Source organism: Bacillus rossius, chromosome 1 (assembly GCF_032445375.1).
Source record: "Bacillus rossius redtenbacheri isolate Brsri chromosome 1, Brsri_v3, whole genome shotgun sequence".
Taxonomy (NCBI): Eukaryota; Metazoa; Arthropoda; class Insecta; order Phasmatodea; family Bacillidae; genus Bacillus; species Bacillus rossius.
Window position 1 is genome coordinate 41,297,760 of NC_086330.1, and position 23,150 is coordinate 41,320,909.

General features: G+C 38.3%; 1 protein-coding gene across 1 annotated transcript in view; it reads left to right on the top strand.

The window, feature by feature from the left end:
- The window catches only part of LOC134546245 (hemicentin-1), a 505,078-nt gene that overhangs the window by 186,817 nt on the left and 295,111 nt on the right, over positions 1-23,150 (top strand). Inside the window, exon 5 of the mRNA XM_063388969.1 lies at positions 13,383-13,533. Within this exon, the coding sequence (XP_063245039.1) occupies positions 13,383-13,533 (151 nt within the window). The remainder of the gene's footprint in view (positions 1-13,382; positions 13,534-23,150) is intronic.

Sequence of the window (23,150 nt, forward strand, 5' to 3'; positions counted from 1 at the left end):
CGTGATGGTAATGCCTGTTGATGATGTTTCAGAATTGTAATCTGTTCGTGATGAGGATGGCACAACTCCGAAGCAGATGTGGGGAGAAGTTGTGAGCTGCCCTGGAAGCCAGTCCAGTAGCTGTTGGAGTTGAGTGGTGTTTGCTGATGGCCAGCCCAGGGAGCTACTCTTCTCGACAACACTGACTTCGAGGAGTTGCACCAACCTTCACGAGATAAGAGTTTAATTAATTGAAACACTGTAAGGACACTTAATTTTTTTTGAAGAACGAAAGAAGTATGGTAATAAACGGAAACTGAAAAAAAAAAAAAAATAATAATTATCAAGAATTTGCACATTGTTTAACGAATACTGAGAAACTAAGAACAGTAATTTAATTTGTAAAGAGAGCTTCACTAACAGAACAATTTTTTTAGAATTGAGAACTCGAGCCTCTGAAGGTCCCTGTGAGACATAACCAGATAAAAGTTTTACATTTAATTTTATGAATACTTGTTGTTTTAAAATAAATCTTATGCAGAATCTAGATGTATGTTCAGACAGCAAGGAACTAAGAAAATTATTATTTTTGTGAAATGAGGAATTTATAGTTATGGTTTAATGGAAAAAGACAATTTGTAATTTTGAGGTAGCTCGATGGGGCTCGAGCTCTGTGAGGGGAGGGTTATGTCGCGGGTTGAAATTTTGCAGGGTTGTTGAAATCAAATTTAGGGACTTTACTGACGGGACTCTGGGCTGGCTGCTCTGTTCACTCGTCAGCGCAAGTGGCGTGACCATGTAATTGGGGCACGGGGCCGGCGCGGCGCGCTGCGGGCTTGCAGAATTTTGTTTGTTTGTTTGGCCGCGCGCTGGCGCAGCCACGGGCCGCAGTTACTGGGGCGCGCTGTCGTAACAAGCCGCGCGGTGTGGCCTGCACATCGGGGTAGAGGGGGGGTAGTCTTCCCAGATGTTCTAGTTAGTTGTTTAGTAAATTTGACTTCAATAACGAGCTTTTGTTATGCTAGGCGCGGCAGGGCGCGCGAATTTAAGCGCAAGTGAGTGATGACTCGGGGCTCACTCAGGCGGAGGCTATGCGTCTCACCTGTGGTCACGAGTTGTTAGTTCGTTCGTGATGTAGGAATTCAAGCTTTCGGGCGGAAGCTATGGTCGACGCCAGAGGCCACGAGTCGTTTAATTTAAGTTAGGTCATAATGTAGTCGTCAAGCTTTCGGGCGGAGGCTATGGCCCTCGTCAGGGGTCACGCGTCATAGTTTTTAAAATGTAATGTTCGTTCGGGATTTCAAGGGCAGGAGAGGCCCCTACGTTATTTTTTTTTAAGTAATCGATCAAGAAAGGCTTTTCGGAAAATGTGAGTATGGACTTATCTTTGTTTTAATTTTAAGTATTAATTATGATTTGAGGTATTCGGAAGGACTAGGGAAGTGTTTAGTGAAGTTCTCTCATTCTCTCTCTTGTAAGGTCGTTCAATCGTTAAGGAAGTAAAGAGATTATTGTTTTAAATTGTAATCCCGCTATTTAAATGTTCTTTAAAATGATGTTGAGTATTTGACTTTAAGAATAAAATAATTTTAATTAAGTATTATGTTATTTTGCAAAATCTCCTTAGTTCAGCTCTCACCAGACATCCTGTACGGGATGACGAACCTATGATCCTAGGTACAGTAAAGTATTTTATGAAGTTAAGACTAGTTGATGCCAAGCGAGTTGTTTCTATGTAAAGAGCTACGATTCTCTCCCCCCTCTGAAAGTGGATCGTGACAGAAATGGCGGTGGCACCGGCTAGGTGCACGTGACAATATAACACTTAAAAAATATCTGTGGAAAATGTTTATAATAGAACAAAAATGCAAATTAGGTATAGTGTTCAATTTACATCAATAGCCCTTAACTAGTATAGTATTGTTGAGAAAAAGAAAAACCGACGTGGACTATATGACCCCCATCTTAAGGAGCACCAAAATATTTACTGACTTGGCCTGAAATCCAGAAGCCAAAAAAGTATGGTTAAGGGAAAGAAAAGACGTATTATCTTGACATCGCGGTCATTCTAGACGACGAGTGGTTATGAGATAGGGATGGAGCAACGATGGAACGAATGGGCGGGGCAAACGGGAGCAGCCCGGGAAAACCCCTCGGGGTCGTGGAAACGTCTGCCACGTTGTGGCTTTCGCGGTGACAGCTCTAAATTATTTTCTCTTAGTGACCAAAAATTGTCGTTTGTTTGTAATTGAAAAATTTTGCGATCACTAATAAACCGCAACATTGACTTAAAATATATTTGCTGTTATAAAAAAAAAATTTGGTAGGTTGGCTAGTCACAAAATATGTTGCTGTGGCCACAAACAGTTTATGTTTTTTTTGCGTAATTGGATGTGGGTTTTTCTTTAGGGAGGGAGGGCGGGCGGGCATGACCCTCGTTGAAGTGGCTGAGAGAGTGAAGCTAAGGGCGGACAAGCATTGCGTGCATCTCCGCCACAGAAGAAATGACTTTTAAGATCTGGAATGGCGTGAAGAATTTAGGCAGGATTACGATTTACGATTTTGGTGTTCCTTTTGTAAACAGAATAGACATGCACTTAGAAGTAAGAAGAGCAGATTTTTCTATAGACTTAAAAGTAATTTTACGGTTTTGAAGACAGATGAATATGATGTTTTAGGTTCGTCTTTTTGATTAAGAAACTGAACTCAGTACCTCTGAATAGACGAAGATATACGTCAATAATTGACGAAGATCCGTGGGTAATTTGTAACCTGTATTGATGTGGGCCACTAGTCGGCAAACAATTTTTTCCCACCATGTTGCTAGCAATGTTGGCCTTTCTGGAGGCATGGTCGTCTTAAGTAAGATATAAATTTAAGCAGATGTTCTTCTGAGAGTTTATGTATTCTGTGGTGCAATTATGCTCATTTCCGTTGTCTAGTTCTGGTTCAAAAATCAATCACTAGTATTTATGGTATTTATATATTTGATTTTTTTTTGCACTTGTGCGTATTCCAACAACACGAACAATTTTCACCTTATTTATTGAGGTGTAATAAAAGATAATTTATTTTTCTATTTTAGTTTTTTAAGGGTGAAAATCACCACACATTTATATTAATTTATAACTAGTATCCCGACAATTCTGTGTCTAATACTCTAATAAAATAATATTCAAAAATGCTTCACTGTATTTTAAAATTTTATATATACACACACATATACACACTTGATTTTTTGCGCCCATATTCCAATATATATTCATTTATTAAGAAATCGTTACTTTATTTTTGACACTTTTCTTATTTAAAAATTATCACCTGCCATTCCAACTTAGCCTGTATATCCTTTACGGAATTTTCTAAAACCTAATTTCAGTGTTGCTAACCTTAACTTATGGAAACCTCGGTGATCCTGAGAAGTATGCGTAATTACATGGCACACGAGAGAGAAAAAAGGCAGAGAAAGACGTGCCTTCAAAGTTACCGTATCTCTACTTTCATAAACACCGAAAACTTTGTGCCCTTGCTTTCAACTTTCTTCCAAAATTTCACCCGATCCCTTAAAGCTTTAGCGGGGCTCCTGTGTGAAGTTTTCTAGAAACTTTCATAAGATTGTCGCTTAAGGAAAATCTCATAATACGTGTTGAGACTTCGCGCAGTGTTCAAATTTACCTGCTGATACATAACTAATACTTTACCGCTTGGAGACATAATCCGCTAATTTGAAGTGTGCAAACAATATTCAACTAAAAATTTCCTTTCTAAAGGCAAAAACAACGTTAGTAAAATAAAACTCATTTCTTTAAAAAAATCACTTTTATAATAGTTATTACAAAATTAAGTTGAGAGAAAGAAAACATGATTTTTATAAAATATCTGTCTAAATTAATTATTGTAATTATGTTTGCTAAATTTGTTAGCTACGAACATATCATTATAACCATAAGCAGTACGTATATAATTTACTATTTGTAATTTTATTTTACGTTACGTCACTCAAAACCGATCAGTCTGGCCTTAGTTTTTGAGTATATCTATGTTAGTCACAATTCTCTTTTACGTTATTTACTTTTCGTAGCAGACGATGACACTCTGGTACGAATTAAATTACACAATTTGCGGACTCATTTGGTGCAAGGCTAATAATGAAAACTCCATATGCTTAAAATTTACCAAAATTAACTTTAAATTCGTTTGAATTAATAATATGTGCGTTATTTAAGCGGGCTTTAAACGATTCTTCTATTTAGCTAATAGTGGCAATCATTTGTAAGCGGTCTTAGAGGTGAATGTCAAATTAAGAGTAACTGCGGCAAAATATTTACTGAATACCAAAGTATAACATTTTTTCCTTTTAACTTGCAACCAAACAAATCTGAAAACCAAAATGTGAGCAAGTCTTTCACTACTCGTCAGCGATGTGTAAACATCTAACCACGGTAATGAGAATATGCATGTGTTCTCATGTTATTCATGTTGCAAACAAACTTATAAAAAGAAAATCAGAAACAAATTTAAAAAAAATTAAATAATGCCGAGCGTGATATATAAACTGATAAATAAAATATTCGCTTTTCAAATACCAAAATATATGGGTGCAAAACACACATTCTTATTGCGCTCATCGATAAAATTTGCTGCTTGTATCGTATAATTTGCTTGCAACCATCACGTAACAATAGCGATACGAAAAAGGCGGAAATTTATAACTATTAGAAACGGCTCTGATAAAAGCGAAAAAAAAAAACTCGGCTTGAAACCTAATTTTCGACAATGATTTTTTTTTCAAAAAAGACTTCATTTTGTTAAAATGCACTAAACTGTTAATTTTATAATATTTTTGCATGCGCTAGAAGTTATACTTCCATAGTATTACTAAAATATTAATCAGAAACATTTTAAACACATATATTATAACCCTAAATTTTGTTTTTTACTAAAACGACTGAAATCAGTGTGTATATAATTGCTACAATCAAATCTTAACGCTATTAAGCTGATTCGACATTATTTATTTTATAATATTATAATGTTATTAATAAACGTAAAAAAAATATTAGAGATAAGTTTCGAACCACTTTCCACGAAGTTAACAAGCGGACTCTGCTGCTGTTCCACCAAGCCCGTTCACATATTGCAGAGAGACTGTATTAGAATTAATGTAATGTCAGCTTGCTTAGGTATTTTAAAACTTGGATTCATTATTTTAAGACTATTTTAGTTCACCAAATATAATCTAAGGAAGTTTTACTGTCATCAAGTTTCATTTGGCACACCAAATACGTTTGGTATGTACCATATTGTTTACGAAAGTGACTATATATGGGTTTATGTTGCTACACGTCGGACCGCCATCTTTGTCACATATCCTTTCATCGACTTTCGTATCATTTTCACGAAATTACTCATACCATATACCGAATACCAAGAGATATGTTTTCACCAAAAAAAAATACTGGTGTGCAATAATCAATTTGAATCTATTTGGAGTAGTTTCAAGAATTTTCATTTTCCGATTATTTAAAAAAAAAAAAAGTTAATGGTTTTATGAGGCATATATAATTGATTATTTTAATTGACTTTATAGTAGTTCTGGAGCCCTAGCAGTCAGAATAGCGGCTTCATCATCTACGTAATCACCATAGTGCGTGCAGCTCTGCAGTTTGGAGTCCGTTATGATCTAGAGCCCCGTTGCCGGGCATCAGCGCACGGCACGGCGGCAAGGCGTGGCTCGCCCGTCAGACCCGGTCATCGCCGGGCATCGGTTACCGGCCCCTCGCACCATGCGCACTGGGCGGCGCCGGGATCGTTCCGCTTCCCCGACGAAGCGCCTCGGTTTGCGTCTCATGCCGTGCTGGTTTCATATCCCGGGCGGCTGTTGCACGTAAGCGTGTATTTGTAATATGTGAGAGGACAAGGTTATTCCCAGACGACACACTTATAGTATTGTTACGAGGATGCTAGAGGTGAGGCAACGACATAGGCCAGTCGGCCCGGCGTGCCGGCCAGCGCAGTGGGTGGTCAGGGGAGGCGCCACTCCCAGGACAGGTAGCGCCCATCCCTTTGCGGTAATTCTATTAGAAATGGCACCTCCCTCCCAGTTTTCAGCACGTTCTGAGGACCCCGTCTGCATCAAGTGTCGTATCTAGGACGCAATTTTTCTCGGAGTTTCGAGTGTGAAGTTGTGAAATCTGATCACGCGACACTTCAGATAGGTACGAGACCTTTAAAGGCCGGGACTTGGCAGATATGCTTGCGGCGAGTAGTGTGAGAGGGACAGAGGTTGTTGGTGATGTCGGCGGACCCTCGGAGCGACCTGTGATAGCAGTCAAATGAAGAGGGTGAGTGACCCCTTGGTGAGCGCTAGCGGACGGCGAGCGGTGGTCCTTGTTTGGGAATATTGGTGCACCGGGAACCGAAGCATCCGGGTGTTGTATGTGCGGCGGACGAGTGAGTAGTGCGAAGGAGTGTGTTCAGACAGAGGTGCGCTGTAAGAGGCGAGCATTAGAGAGAGCCTCTGTAGAGCCGAGCTCCAGTGGGAAGAGTCAATTGTGTGATGAATTTGTGGACAGACAGTTAGTTAACTTGTTATAACTTAACATATAGTTTATATATTAGTTAAAAAAACAAAAACGCTATCTTTCCTGACATTTTTTCCCACTCTTAATAGTATATACCACGAACGAGTGGTAACTTTATTTACGTTTTTAGTTTGATGGATGAATATTCCTAAATTGTTCCTGAGACAAATACTGACGAATGGTTGGCTAGCATATATATTTGGAAAACAATGTATACACATTTTACTAACGAGATAATTTGTGTGTGAAACAGTTAAACGCCTCGCTTGAATCTGTCAAAAAATTTTACTCTTTAATGTTTTGGACTACAGCTGATGATTGGATGTCCAAAAGTGTTTGACAGCCGATGTTATATCAAGCGCCGTAGGTAAATTGATGAATGTTGAGTCGGGCGAAAGGTAGGGAGATATGTCACTCAGTTAACGCACCGGAGCTCCGAAGAGCACAGAACCTCCAACCTTAAAGTGAGCTGATACGCTGCATTCAAATTGATGCAAATGATCCCAGGATTGGTATATAAAAAAAGTACTGGCCACGTGTGAGAGGAACGACTCAACAATAACGCCTATTGACACACCTGTATACGCATGCCAAATCACGCGATAAACCCGTCACTGTCAGCACGGAGTCGGTAAAAATATTTTTTTTTTCTTCCTGTTATAAATTTTCAGGTTTCGTCGCCATAAGCTGGGTCGGTCCTAGCCATTCTTGAGTTTTAAATATTTCTTTATTTCCCCAAAGAGTTTGGTTACAAAAAAATAAGCCACTCTTGCAGTACTCGCCTGTGATGTGTAACGTCTATCCTATCGTATCATAAACTATATTAACACAACGCGTATATTTGTACAACACATAAAATTACTGAGTTTATTTTATATATTATACATTATTATTTCGCAACGTTTTTATAACTTATTACAAAATCCACATGGTAATGCGTCGCACTGATCAAGCCTACTGTTAGCGAAACGAACGGAAAACAACTATTTCTTCTTTATCTTTCTCCCTTTCTCTCTCTCTATTTTCAAACGCCATGGAAATGTTTGCGCTCGCTGACTCGCCGTGGCACAACAACCCAACTGTAGACCATGATGACAAAATTAATTGCGCACGCTTCTCGCTACTTCCTGTTACACATTTCCGTCGCATTCACGAAATTACTCCCACCAAATTTGTACACCGAGAGCTAAAATGTTACACATCGAAAATCTGGATTCACAGGCTTAAGACATTCCTGTAACTTCATTATAATTAACTTAAATTTATTTAGCTGCACGTAAAAAGATTTATCAAGAAAGAAAAATTGTTTTAATGCTTTATCTTACACCAGAAATAAATTTCGTGACTCAATCTGCGCCAGTATATATATATATATATATATATATATATATATATATATATATATAGTGATGTAAATCTCATTTTGATATTTTATGTATATACCTGTAAATAAGTATTGGAACTGGTTACAAACATATAGAAAATTATAATATCTATAGGAAGATTTGCGAGCAGTTAGGGACACTCACAGAACTTGCAGTATACATTTCATTAAATTTTAAGTCGTTACCTACGCAAAAAAAAACCTAGCACTGATGAGGTAACGGAACAAATCACAAGCCACGGCGTTCATGCAGAGAACGCTTCGCAACCCGCCTGACGTTTGGCAAGGGCGGGGTGCGGTCCGCCCCCGCGGCTTCTAACAGGGCGCCCGCCCCATAATCCCCTTCGCTCCGGACTTGCCCATAGAGTGCGGCGCAGGAAGAGTGATCACGGATATGCTCGTCGGTGATTTGCCTGCCGGTCGAGGAATGGGGAGGGAGGAGAAAAGGTGGTGGGAGGGGTATTTTTTCCCTGAGGCAAATCCTTACTTTTGTTTTATGTGTAACTTCTTAGCTCTCGGTATACGGCATTGGGTCGGAGTAATTTCTTGAATGGAACAGAAGTTGCTTGGAACGGAATTGTGTAATCAAAGTGCTGCCATTTGTGGCGTATGGCGCAAACCAAAGTTCATAAAGCCAAAGGGAAACTTTGTACGACTATATGATTAAAGTATTTTAATAATATGGGAAGTTTTTTTTAGTAAAATTTATCGTCGAAAATCAGGTCCAATGCCGGGGTTTAGTATTTTGTCAAGTCTTTTTCACTCTGCGAAAAGAATGATTCGATAGTCGACGTAGTTGCACCTGCAACGAATTCTAGCGGCGGGTGCGGAAACACTATGTATGATTCGCGTCCAGATATGTAGTTGAAAAAACAATTGGCCTATGTATTTGTTACGCTCGGCATTATTCTAATAAAGGATTTTACGTTGAATTTTTGTGTCCGGGTTTCGTATATAAGTGAATTTTCAACTTGAGAAAAAATTAATTTGCTCGTTACCGAGGTCAAATGTTACACATGTCTGGCGAGTACTGAAAGGCTCGCTCAATTTATATTTTATTATTTTTTTTGTTATTATTCGTCTACTCTTCTACCCGCGGATTCCAGGAGGGCTTGTAATTACGGCGAGACTTCCGCGTGATTTGTAGGGCTCGGCTTATCGGGCATCCTTGAGGCAGAAGGCATACACCCCCCGCGCGCCCTTCTCTTCCCAAAACCCCCGCCCTCTACCTCCCCGAGAGTGTTTGCAAACATCCCTTACAGCGGTGTTCGACGCAAACCTGCGTAAAATACACGCTCATCCGTGCGAAGTACTCTATTTTATTGCACATTTCTGTCATTGCGGTTAGTTGTACTTTCGTGCTAATTTATTAAGGAAAGGACTTGCGCGCCGTTGAAGTTATTTCATTTTCTTGGACGTTACTGTTAGTTTCGAGATTTTCATTGCCATAATTATTCCTACAATTTTCTTGCTTTAATTGATGGGACACATGATTCGTCATCAAATATCAATTAAGGTGTTTTTTCCAGATGTAAAATTCCATGCAAGTGATAATTATTTTTATTATTTATATTTTAAATTTGAGAAAATTTGAGGTAAAACATAAAAGATATATGTAGTTATCGATTAACCGGATAAGCCGTTAAATTAAAGTAATAACAAGAAAATTAGATAATCAACACGGCGCGATGTGTGAGACAGAACCATATGCGTATAATTTCTCGGGATGAGTGCGGCCACACCTGATCAAAGCTCTCACTGCAAGCAAGCCATTATTTAACACAGACTTCAGTTTTCCAAGGTAAAAACTTGCTTGCCCACGTGGGGCCTAACCTACATTTAGTTTTCAAAATCATAAGAAAAATAATCTAAGTAAAAAATTGAAAAGGTAGCAAAACATTAAAACAAAATAAACTTTTTATAATTTTTTTTTCATTTTATCTCTATAAAATTATTCCACATATCTCACGGAAAAAATCTTTGAATATACAAAATAGTATTTTCTCTAAAAATGTCATCAATATGTTAATATATGAATACCTAAACATACATAGGTAACATAAAGACACAAAGGTTTATTTTGAATGAAGATATTTAACATTTTAGGCTGTGACAACAATCACACTAAATTTGTTCGGGAAAACAAACGAACTAATGCACATGTAGGTGCAGAAAGTGCAGAAAAGTGCCAATAAATGAAGAAAAGTGCGCAGCTGAAACTGGCTTTAAGGGCTCCCAAAATAAACCAAGTACAGCAATTAACTATTTACGATTACTTTCAGGTGCACCACCCAAGGAGATACGAAATATATCACATTTACTACAAGGAAACATTATTAAATCTTAACATTGCAACAAGGTTGAAAATCAACGTCACCGACACTACTGGCCATTTACAGAGGATTGAACAAACTACGATTACTTAGCTCTCCAATGACCATCCTTCGTGAATCTCTTTCGCTCTCTCTGTCAGTGATCCCTATGTGTCTGCACGACGTCTCCTCTACTGTGCTCATCCCCCGAGTATAAATAACATACAATCCCTCCCCCTTCCACCCTAATTCCCCCCCCCCCCCCCAAAAAAAAGAAATCCCCAGGGAATCAACAACGTTCAAAATCCTACTAAGACCTTTTTTTGAAAATTCTTCGCTAGTCTCAAATATACTGACAACAATCGATCTAGGCGAAACTTCCGTAATCTTATTCTTTTTCCCAATGCTCGACCTGTCAGGTTGGTACCTCTGAGAATTTCCTAGTAACGAAATCAAAATAGCTCACTCCACCATTGTACCCTTTTTTATGGTTACTCTGACATTTTTTATACATTTACCACAGAACAGCATTTGTCCCATCTAAGACTTGTTTTCATCATGTCAAAACCTGTAGTTTTTCCCACGCTGTTACAGGTAAGGTTACATAGGCTATACTAATTTTTGAATGTCCTTAACCATTATTTTATTTGGGAAACATTAAATCTAATATCCATACTATTGTGACCTTAAACACGGTCATAAGGCGGATAGCATTGCAACATTAGAACATTCTACTAAGATTCCCGTAGCAACCTTGTTCGCGCGTCGCCTGCGATTCTTCTACCCGCATTGCCGTTGGTGGCGTGACTGCTGATATACCGCCTCGCTGGATATTCTCTTAGCTGTTCTTATCTTCTCGTTCTACATTTCCTACAACAACATTAAACACTGGCAAGGTTTTAAATATGTATCATGCACAGGCTGTTGCCAGTCGGAACGAATGAATGAATTTCCTTTATAATTTAAGATTACAAACAGGTTTAAAAAAAAAAATGTTTCCAAAAATATTTAGGACATATTCAATGTGATCATTATTCCAGCTTTCTCTAGATACTGAACCAAAACAAATAAAATTATTGGAAAATTATTTTAATTGGTTCTTATTACCTTTTATTACTGACTGTGGGAGCTAATTTTTATTCCCTCCCTCCCCTACCCCAGCCCACCAAGATACTTGAAATATTAAAAATGCATCATTAAGTGAAAACATATTCAAAAAATAAAAATTTTTGTTTAAATTATATTTACTTGCATTTTCTTTCATTGTTGATAAGGAATATTATTTTTATAAGGTATTAATTTAAATGATTATATACGTCTTGATGAAACAACAAACGAGTATTTTTTGCACTTTTTCCTTGCATATCAGCCATTCCTGTAAATCATTAAATAAATTTATATTTTCTTATTTTTGAAATTTTTGCAAGTATTTATTACAGCAGTTAAAAAAAACAGATGGTAGCTAAATTTGTGATGTTTTTTTCCATGTAAACAAATTTAATGTGTTTTCTTGGTTATAGTTTGGAAATGTATTTATGTCTTACTGTCATTAGTATTCCATCGACTCATGTGAATCCTAACAAAATGTCTAGGAAGTATTTTTGTAATGTGATTCTGTTTTATATTGAAGAGCAAATTTCCGAGTTATTGACTCGGAATCATCCACCAAGCGTGAGAAAATTATGACGTAGATATTAAACTAATTAGAGCTTTAAGAATCTTGAGGGTATTTTCGTAAAAGTTTCCTATCCGTGTTCAAGTCACAAGATAAATATGGATATTGCTACCTTCCAGTAATTAACGCAATTAGTGCACAAGGCTCACTGGGTTAATGGTTATTAACGGAGGTACTTCCGCGTAGCAAACTAAGATGAATGACGTAAACTGCTAAGGCGTCGTTTGCCGTTGTAAAGTGTTATGGCTTCAGGAGCAGACCGGATCTTTAAATAGAATGAAACAGAGCACTGTTGTTGATAACATTACAAATTATTAAAATACATCTGAGTATGACCTATTTTACCTTCGTGTTGTTATAATTCGTTTTTAAAACAATTTTGTAAAATTTCTTTAAAAACTAGTATTCTTAAGCCAGCCACTGTGCACGCCTAATTTTAAACATAAATGAAAATTTACTTCAAACTAGTTATTAAAACCCGCTTATTATTTCACTCAAAATATTTAGCCGTTGTCTTGAAATTTCGAATTATTAGAGTTGGATACAGTTTCCAGAATCAATGTTCATATGTTAAAAATATGTGATTCATTGTCAAAGAATGTATCAACGCATACGTGAGTTTTTCATTTGGTGTTTATCAAAAAATGTTAGATGTTAGTGACATGAAATATTTTATATTACCTGGTGTTTAAAAAATGTGACTAACGTTTCCGTAGGCTGGTTCTCAATAATTGCGCCCATCGTCTGACTTTAAAAGACTTAACTTCTTATTAGAGGCGTCCTTGGAATACTCAACTTGGAAGTCGCGGTGTAAGATGTAAGAATCGTCTCATGTGATCCGTGGTTCTATTCCTGGCTTTGTCTCACTCGTATTTCATTCCACAGACGAATTTCTTCCCTGCTATGTTCCACAGATTGAACGGTCTTCGGTCTCTAATGACATCGATGTCGAAAACATGTTAAAATCATTAACACGTTTTAGTAATTTAGACTTCTTTTCTTGGATTGTGTGAACACGTGTATGTAGTCTAAGTGTGTAAAATTTTCCTTTTCAGTCTTCGTTTCATGTTACTTAAAATCGACGTCTAAGAATCAGAGAGTTCTATGTTCAGTTAATCATTTATAAAATTTACAAAATTTACAAAATGTAATATAAAAATCATTGTATTGAATAGAAATATTACTACCCTGAGCTTTATTAATATATTTTATGACGATAAAAGTATGTAGCAATAGTATCATAACCCAGGTAAAAAGAAAGGTTGAATTTAAACACTCTAATTCTCAGTTGGTTAAATACTCTAAAAAAAATAAAACTTTAAAAAATACACAGCTATTTGTATGAGAAAAGTGCGGAGAGGATAAATGCATAATGGAATTGTAAAGAAATATAACCTGATTAATGTCCACCAGGAGACTCGCTTCCAATGTGTCGCCTGGTTGCGCAGGCCGACGGCACCTTCACCACCCTCAGCCGGCTGGAGTTCGTGGCGACGCGGTTCGAGAACGGCGGCGTGCTGTCCTGCAAGGGCGTCAACCCGGTCATGTCCGCGCGCCAGGAGCCGCCGCTCGAAGACACCATCCCGCTGGAGGTCCTCTGTGAGTACGCCCTGCATACCGCTTGACATACTCTCAGAGTACATACTGTATACCGCTTTTGGTACTCTGTGAGTACGCCCTGCATACCGCTTGAAATACTCTCAGAGTACATCCTGTATACCGCTTGACATACTCTCAGAGTACATCCTGTATACCGCTTGAAATACTCTCAGAGTACATCCTGTGTACCGCTTGAAGTACTCTCAGAGGACACCCTGTATACCGCTTCAAGTGCTCTGTGAGTACATCCTGTATACCGCTTGTGGTACTCTGTGAATACACCCTGCATACCGCTTGACATACTCTCAGAGTACATCCTGTATACCGCTTGAAGTACTTTCAGAGGACACCCTGTATACCCTTCAAGTGCTCCGTGAGTACATCCTGTATAACTGTCAAGTGCTCTGTGAGAATATCCTATATACCCTTCAAGTTCTATGAGAGTACATCTTGTATACCCTTCAAGTCCTCTGAGAGCACATCCTGTATACCGCTTCAAGTGCTCTGAGAGTACACCCTGTATACCGCTTGTGGTACTCTGTGAGTACACTCTGTATACCGATTGAAGTGCTCTCAGAGTACATCCTCTATACCGCTTGAAGTACCCTGAGAGTACATTCTGTATACTGCGTTCGAGATCATCTGTGACTACACCTTGAATACTGTCCGAGGTCCTCCGAGAGTACATTTTGTACACCGCCCGAGGTTCTCTGCTAGTATATCCTGTATACTCCTCGAGTATACAACATGTGGGCCGCTATGTCGAAATAAACTGTTTTTTTTCATTGCATTGCAATTTACTATAATTTTGTGATTAGCTATTTTCCTAAACTGGTGCAAACTATGTATTTAAAAATACACTTTAAAAGTAGGTTATTTTATTTTCTTTCAAATAATTGTTTCACAAAAAAAAAAGCATCGTCCATGTAATCTGAAGTCGTAAATCACTTATTTTCCCTGCTTGATGGGAACACACGCCTAAAATGCCATTGTAACATATTGATTTCAATAGTCCCGTGAAAGAGAATGTTCTGCGCACGGTGGTTAAAAAGGCGAAAGTGCGTTTGGTGAAATCTTGTAGTCATCATACCAAAAAAAATTGCCTTGTAACTACCTTAACTCTTGATTTATTTTATTTAAATCTATAATTCGTTATCCCTAGTTGCATAAATAACCACCTTTCATATTAGAACGTTAGAGAACGCCAACCATGAACGTCTTCCGCAATTGACTGTTAGCAAATTTTTGTCCTTTGAGACTTAAAAACTCAATAATTTTTACCCAATGCAGCTGCTTCATCATAAAAAATAAACTAATGTTTTATACTAGGTATTAGTTTTTACTTTATATCATTAAAATATTATGACAGAATTAATTTTAATTTCCTCGGAATAAAAGAGATTTTAACTAAATAATTGTTTAGAGGTTTCTAAAAATATTTCACAAGTAGTTTTTCTGTACATTTACAGAATATTTGTTAAATAGTCAGATGACACCGCGGTATGTCATAAGTGACAACTCTCAAGCACAAAGCTTTATTGAGAACGTGTGAATTATTAATAAGGCATATCTAGCTAGTGGATAAACAGGATAGCTCATGCTGTTGGTAAAGAGAGAGTGTATTAACTAGTAACATGCTATTACGTTTACATTATTAGGCCCACCCGCAAGCCAACATTTTATTCCTCCACCTTCAGGGATTACCGGCCCGCCAGTTCTCTGCACCGTCCGCAACCCACCAGCGTCAGAAGTCGCTTGTTTCACTACAATGACATTTTATTCATGGATGTAGGGAAATCATTTATAAAACTAATATTTTTTTTTTAGGACCATGTCTTGTCTTCTCAAAATGTGCTTCAGATTCAATTCAATCCAAACATAGCTAGTTTTTTTTTATACTTTTACGTAGTCATTATAAAACTTGCTCCTTAAAAACAAGTTTTCAAAACATTTATTTTAGTGACTTCGGTTCAGCATTTTCCCACGTCATAGCTTGTGTTTATCCTCTTGGGGCGGTTGTTCGTGTTTTCCGCTGTCCCCTGCTGTCCAAGTGTGGCTGTACGTGTGACATTTTTTTTTCCCTCCGAGCTGTAACAATTAAGTTGTTGCGTTAGTGGTGACAGAGGTGCGTACAGATGTCCATTGTCCCCTGTTATCGCGCGGTCGTACGCAGTGTTTTTAACCCCTAGGTCGCGGCGGAGCACGGCTCTCGGGAATGGGGGGGGGGATGGTTGGTAATGGGAATGGGGCAGCGAGCGGTAGGAAAAGGGTAATTGCGCGGTACGGGAGAGGTTTCGGAGCCGTGGCGGAGCCCATCGCGAGCACAATCGTGCCCGTTCCCGGCACTTGCGACGTCCTTCTGTGCCTGCACAGAACAAGGAACATTTTATTCGTGCATTGCAATCCTGTGTGCTACGGCATCACTCGTGTTTTTATTCCTGTCATGTACTGCAAGAAGAGACAATGGAAGCGTCTGTCATTGCAGCTGTGTGTATGTACAGTGTTTTATTGTCTACTATAATAATATTTTTTTAATAATTTTATTTCCCCCTTTTTTTTACACTTTCTTAAAAATATTCACAATTTACCAGGAAGTTTAGCACTCACGATAGCAAGCTTGTATGTGAGTGCATCTAGTCACTTCAAATTACATGCGGTATTTTGATAATTGTAAACATTTATAAATGTATAATAACTGAGGAATAAATGTATTAAATATAACCTAACAAACTTTACAATATTTTTATAAAGATGAAAGTTAAAATGAGCAATTTATTAAAATTCAATATAATTTATAAACAAAAAAAAGTATGAATTATAATATTGTTACACGTATAAATGAAAATATAATTGATTAAAAATTAGTATTTAAAGTGAAGTACAAGTACAAAGTTATAACAATATATAAAACTTACTTAAATACCAAAGCCATCTCTTCATCTAAGCTTCTTCCATTTGTACTCTCATTCCGATAAGTAAAAGAATTTATGAAACTGAAACAAGAAGGGAGATGTAGAAGTGCGACGCTTACAGTGGAAACTGAAACCATGTTTAGCGCGAAATCTGTTGGGTGGGTTCATAACTACTAGCAAAAAAAAAAAATCAGGATAGAGGTTCAAATACTAAGTTTAGTTTAATGATGTTAATTTATCTACTTGACGACTACTTGCTTAGTAAAAGTTATTGTTGCTGTGCGAAAAACACTAAAAATAGTTTTATAATTTAAAAAAAGTAATGTTATATATAAATGAGTATGAGATACAAAAATTTGTGGTATGTCATATCACAAAGTATGTGGCTACCAAAATGTAGTAATTAATTCTCACTGGTTTGTTGGCCTGATAATAGCTCATGCATTAACTTATCACATTCAGTGTAGCTGTGTTAGCAATATATTATGAATGCTACTATCTGGCGTACGGGCCCAGAACTACTTCAAAAAAACTAGGTCTCAGTCCTGCAATAAGAATTTCCCCCCGTGGGTGCCTGCCGAAACAAACAGCCAAACAGTGCTCCGGTGTATGTTCGTCTTTTCCCGCACTGAAATTTTTTTTTAATGTAACTCACAAGATAATGTAAAATTTTTTACATTAGCGTTAGTTTGTACATTAACACCTTAAACTCTATCGCTACAACAACAAAAAAATTGTGAGCGAGCCTTTCAATACTCGCCAGTGACTTTTAACGATCTAACCTCGGGAACGACACAAAATGCATTCTTTGCAAATACACTTACAACACGAAACTCGGACACAAAATTTAACGCAGGATTCTTTAAAATAATGCCGAGCGTTATAAATATGTACGCAAATTGTGTTTTCAACTACAATTCTGGACGCGAATCACACGTAGTTACCGCAACCGCCGTTAGAATTCGTTGGCGGAGCAGCTACGTCGACTATCAAAACATTCAATGTGAAGGCTGAAATTTTAAAACATATAATGAAACGGCTCCGATAAAAGTGAAAAAACCTAAAAAAAAAAAAAAAATACTGAACCCCGGCTTTAAACAATATTGACAAGATATTTTGTTAAAATACTGCCCAGCTCGGTAAAATTTATACAACAGTTAATACTATGAAGTTTACCTTTGGCTTTGTGAACTTTGGTTGGCGCCATTAGCCACAGATTGCAGCACCATGGTTACACATTTCCGTTCCATACGACTTCCGTTCCATTCGTGAAATTACTCCTGCCAAATGCCGTATAGCGAGAGCTAAGATGTTACACATAAAAAATGTTCACAGTAATGCTAGGTTGGAATTCTTTCCCGATAATTCATGCTTTGTGTTGTTCCAGTACCTCTGTTAGTAAAAGTTTATTATATTTGTTGCCATTCCCAAAAATTATTAAACACCAAACGCTAATAACTTCGCAGGGTAAATTATTCGTATCAGCCAGTCACTACTAACTTCAGGCATTGCAATAATTTTGAAAATTAAACTACAAAAAACTGTAATGGACTACAGACTGTTGAAACAAACATGGCATATTTCTTTTCCTATCTCTAATCCTTAACAACTGCCATACTAAAAATATATTGTTTCCTGTTTAGATATATGCTGTATTTCGTATTAAAATTGAAAGTGATCTTGACTCACTGGATAAATGAAGTTTTAAACTCAAACTGGGTTGCGTCGCTTGCAAGCGAATGAGTTATCTCAACTCACAAAGTGTGTAAATTGAAGAAACATGAGCTCGGTGCGCGAATACATCGGTTCGTTTTCATTAAGTTGTGCTGAAGTGTTAAAACCCGCTCGAGTGCGGAGACAGGTCGGGGCTAATTGGACCCCCGCTGCCATATACTAATGGGGAAAGGATCTGTTGTTTCGAGAATGAATAAGAAGGAGGGGGCGGGGCGGGGCGGGAGAGAAGGAAGAAGTGTCAAAACAATGACGAGGAGGGTAATGCGAAGTACCCGAAGAACGCAGTCTACCCAGGATAGTATCTGACGTAGGTACTTTCCAGCAGAGAGAAGCCCCTTTTAGAGAATTCATCTCCTGCAGCGATGGTGGAGCCAGATCTTTTCGCCTGAGAAGAAGAACTGCCCATGTCCTCTGTGACGTCCGTGGGCTTTAAAAATAATAATTAATATCAGCGTGGAGTATTGGTAAATATTTTAATATATATACCACTAAATTTCATTGGTGTCAGCAACTTATATTTGTTTGGCCTCAACAAAGACATTTTTTACGAACAAAAGTTTTTTCCGTCCCTAAGGGGTGCTATCATATCTTATAAACATATCTTAGGCGCAACTTAGAAACACAGAATAAATATATATTTTATAAGATACTCAAGTTTAAAAAAAAAATATGTAGTTCCAGTTTTTGATAGTTCCAAGTTAAGTGTTCAAAAGTTTTGATAGTTCTAATTTGTGTTTTTAAGTTGTGGAGTGTCCTTCTAAGTTATGAGTGGATCCCTGTTACTTATAAGTCACTTATTTAACATAGGCTCTTTTTTTTATTTGACGGGGTCTGTAGCGGCTTAAAATATTTTGTGCTGGCTACATAAATATATTTTTTTTATGTTCATGGTCGGGTCATTCAATACTTTCTCATTTCTGATTTTGAACAGGATGAAATTTAAGGTTGTTTTAATTTATGTTTTCAATTTACGTGTCATCTTCGACAGGGCCATCCTCGAAGGAAACACACGTGCTAAAATTGATGGCTGGTGGGAACGAAATGGGCTATGGCATACTTTAGGGGACCATCCTAGATTTCCCTGGAATGTGGCTGGACTGGAGTTCCAGAACTGAGAGCCGACACAGCATCGGCCAGGCGTACTGAGCCGGCAGCTACGGGGCGTAGTCTGGCGATCCCTACACCACACTAATGGTAGGTCAGGTATTCTGAACCAACTTGAATGAAGTTTACACTGGAAAAAATAATCTTCATTTGGCACATACTCGCTGATAACAGATTATCCGCGTTTTAAGTGGCAGTTTGTAGTGCTGTCCGTCACGATGACTTAACAATGGAAATTCTTATTTGGTTCAGTATCGGTATATCTTTGTCATCCTCATGGTGCAGATACCAAAATTTCTTGCCTAAATGGTACATTTATTGAACCGCCAGTTGAATTCAGTTCAAGAGGATCTGAGTTCCAATCCCGAGCCAGACATAAAAGTTTAGCCCAATCTTATCTTGAAGTTCAATTTAGTTTAAAATCGCGCTCACATCAGACTTCAGACAAAATCAGCGATGTATAAAAACCCAATATAAGTGCGGATTTTTTTTTTTATATGCGTTAACTCGACTTACCCTCTTCAAAGGTCAGTTAGTTTAAATTTAATGTCTATGTACGTCTAGACACATATCAAAACCTTTTTATTTTTTGCTTGCGTGTTCAACGCAAATGAAGCAAAGCTGTAGGAAACAATTTATGAATTTAGCCCGCAGATATTCCAGCGCTTAGAGTTCACAACCAAGGTATCTAGCTTGGGGGTCCCTTCTCCCCCACACTCCCCATCCCACCCCTTTTTTGCTGCTCTTGCCCGGTGCTTGGCCGCCGCGCTAGCAATTTGTCGCTCGACGCTTTAATTGATAACACCCTGCCGTATTAATTCCGCCGTGGACAGCGGCCGTCCTGGAAGCTGGGGGGCGTAGGGACCACCCACCCACCCACCCGCCGTACGAAGAAGCAAATCGTATTACCGGGAACGACGGTAGAGTGCGGGCCAGCAGCGTGGACTACAGAGAGTGCGACCCATCCCCCACCCTTCCCACCCCCAACCACCCCCCTCTCCCCCAACCACCGCTCACAACTCTCGCTACTGCCTGGCACCGAAACCTTTCCCCGGGATTTCGGAACAAGTAACCTTAACACGGGATTATGCAAATGTCCCGCTGCTTACTGCCCTGGGCAGCTTCCAGGGTCCGCGTGGGAAAATTCCTCCCTCCCCCCCTTTCAACACGCCACTCCCCTTTCCAAACTCAACTTTCCCTCCCTTTTACCTCCTCCGATCCTTGTCGACGGCATTTCGACTACATGCTAAACCCCCCCACCCCCCACCCCCACCCAACAGCAAGCCGCCCTATCCGGGAACTCCTCACCCTTCACCGACCGCCCCAGCCCCGCGCTTCCGGGGAATCGCCCTGTATTGCTCGTTTCGCATTCTCCCTCCTCCCTCTCCCTGACATGCTCCTCTGCCTGCCCGGGCTCGGACCCCCTTCCCCCCTCACCCCTGTCCAATACCCTTTTTTTTTTATCCTAACCTAACTAAAACTAAGTGTATTTTGGAGGGGTCCGGGTTAGGGAGGGACCTAGGTGCGTCTCAGGCCGAAGCCTATACGCCTAGCCATGCTGGGATTAGCCATGCAAGGAGAGGGTCGCATGCATCATGTGCTAGGAGAGGATTGGCCAGCCATGGCAGCGATTGGCGCCATGACTAACTCCCCTCACTCATTTCTAGACTATAACTAGAGATAGGTTGGGCCCAGGTAAAACCTGCATAGACACAGGGAAAACCCTGGGCACATTCATGCGGGATGCAAATTGGCATGCATTACGTGTAGGAATTTACAGGAGACAGAGGATGCCAATACCCATACATCAACGGGCAGTCCCGAACATGTCCGAAGCTGGCCGCTCGCTCGTGCAACTTCGTGGTCGGAATAAGAGCAAGTCTTTCAGTACTCGCCAGCGATGAGTAAAACCGGACCTTCTTTAAAATATAGCCTAATTGTGTTTTTAACTACATTTCTTGACGCGAATCACACGTAGTTTCCGCACCCTCCGCTAGAACTCGTTGCCGTAGCAGCTACGTCTACTATCGAATCATTCGATTTGTTGGCCCAAATTTTTAAACTATATAATGAAGCGACTTCGATAAAAACGAAAAGACTTGGAAAAAAAAACTGTACCCCGCCTTCGGACCTTATTTTCGACAAGAAGTAACATATTAAAATGCTGCTCATCTTTTTAAAATTCATTAAACAGTTAGTATAATTAATTTTCCCTTTGATTTTGTGAGCTTTGGTTCAGGGCATCCGCCACAGAAGGAAGCACCGTGGTTACACATTTCCGTTCCTTACAACTTCCATCGTATTCGCGACAGTATGTTGCATACCGTGAGATTAGAAGTTACACATTAAAAAAAAGACATTATTTTGGCGATAATTAATACAAGTTACGATTTTAGAGTATAAGAATGTCACTGACCAAACACACTCAAACCTTTATTCCAGTAACGATCACCTAGACCTGCGAAATGCCAAACTTCCCGGTAAAAAAAAAAGTAAAGACGATTTTTCGTGAGAATTGTTTTATGAGGCAGACCTTACCTAACCTACATTTTAATTTTACAAAAAAAAAATAATCTAGGTGATGCGGATAATTCGGGCGTCTAGCTCGGGTTGGTGAATCTGAAGTTTTTCGTCCTGTCTACGACAGGTGGAGTCCAGACCGAGGACTCTGGTGTTGGCGCCCCAGATCTGGCAGTGAATGCGCTCGGAATCGCCCACCATATTGGATTTTTTCTTAAGTAACACTTCTTTAGGCGCGTTATGAAAAAAATCATGAGAGTGAATTTTTACGATTCGCGTGCAATGGAACGAAATCATCACAGGATGAAAAAAAAATCTACATTAAAATATGAATATACAAAAATATCATGTATGTGCTTTTAATTCTTATAATTTAGTTATTGATATTGAATATTGGTCCATATCATTAAAAACCATTTATTTATTGTGAATGTTAGTGATATAAATTTTGTTTAACTTGTTCACATGTATTTTCAAGTGTATTTATGTAACTGAGGTTATGTTCCCGTATGTCTAATTTATTTGTATTGTAAATCAATTATTATTGCATTATAATTTAGTAAATTATTTAAACTAACAAATTAGAACCACCATTTAGCATATTTATTGATTTTCATTTCTAATTAAAATTATTCTCGATTATTTTAATAAACTAAATAATTAATTTTTATACACGTGTTTAAATTAATATTGAATCCTGAGTATTTATTTAAATATTTCATTTAACTGGATTTATACTTTACCGACCTTATTTATAATATATCTCTAGTACTTTTATTATTTTATTTCTATTAATTATTTGCATGAAAAATTAAAATTTGTTTTTTATTACGCGAAGTAAGTATAACTTCTAACGAGCGTACATAAGTACACACACCTATTTTTTGGGATATTAGATTTTTTTAATGGAATAGGCCTACCTACTCAGTTAAAAATTTTCACCTTAAATTTACGAAGAACGCTGGTGAAAATAACTATCCAGTGATCTTCCAAAATTTACCGTTACCTTGATAAATTCACGTACTTTGAAAAAGGAATCCTCAAGAATGAATTTGGTATGTAGAAAAGTACATTAAAAAACTTTTAAAGACTCGTGCAAGAACACACTTATTTCTTCCACTTGTGCGTTTACCCTGTTTATACCAGAAAGAGAGGATTCGGAATTTGATATACAGTGTAATTTCAATGAAGATGCAGTTATCTTAAATTACGAAGAACCTTTCGTTTATTTGAAGTTAATTCCTTGTTGAAAAGAACGTAAATTTACAGTAATTCCTAACATTGTAATAGTTCAAAAATGGTACTGCAGAAGTTAATTTGGAGACGTTACTTAGCTGTGCAAACACA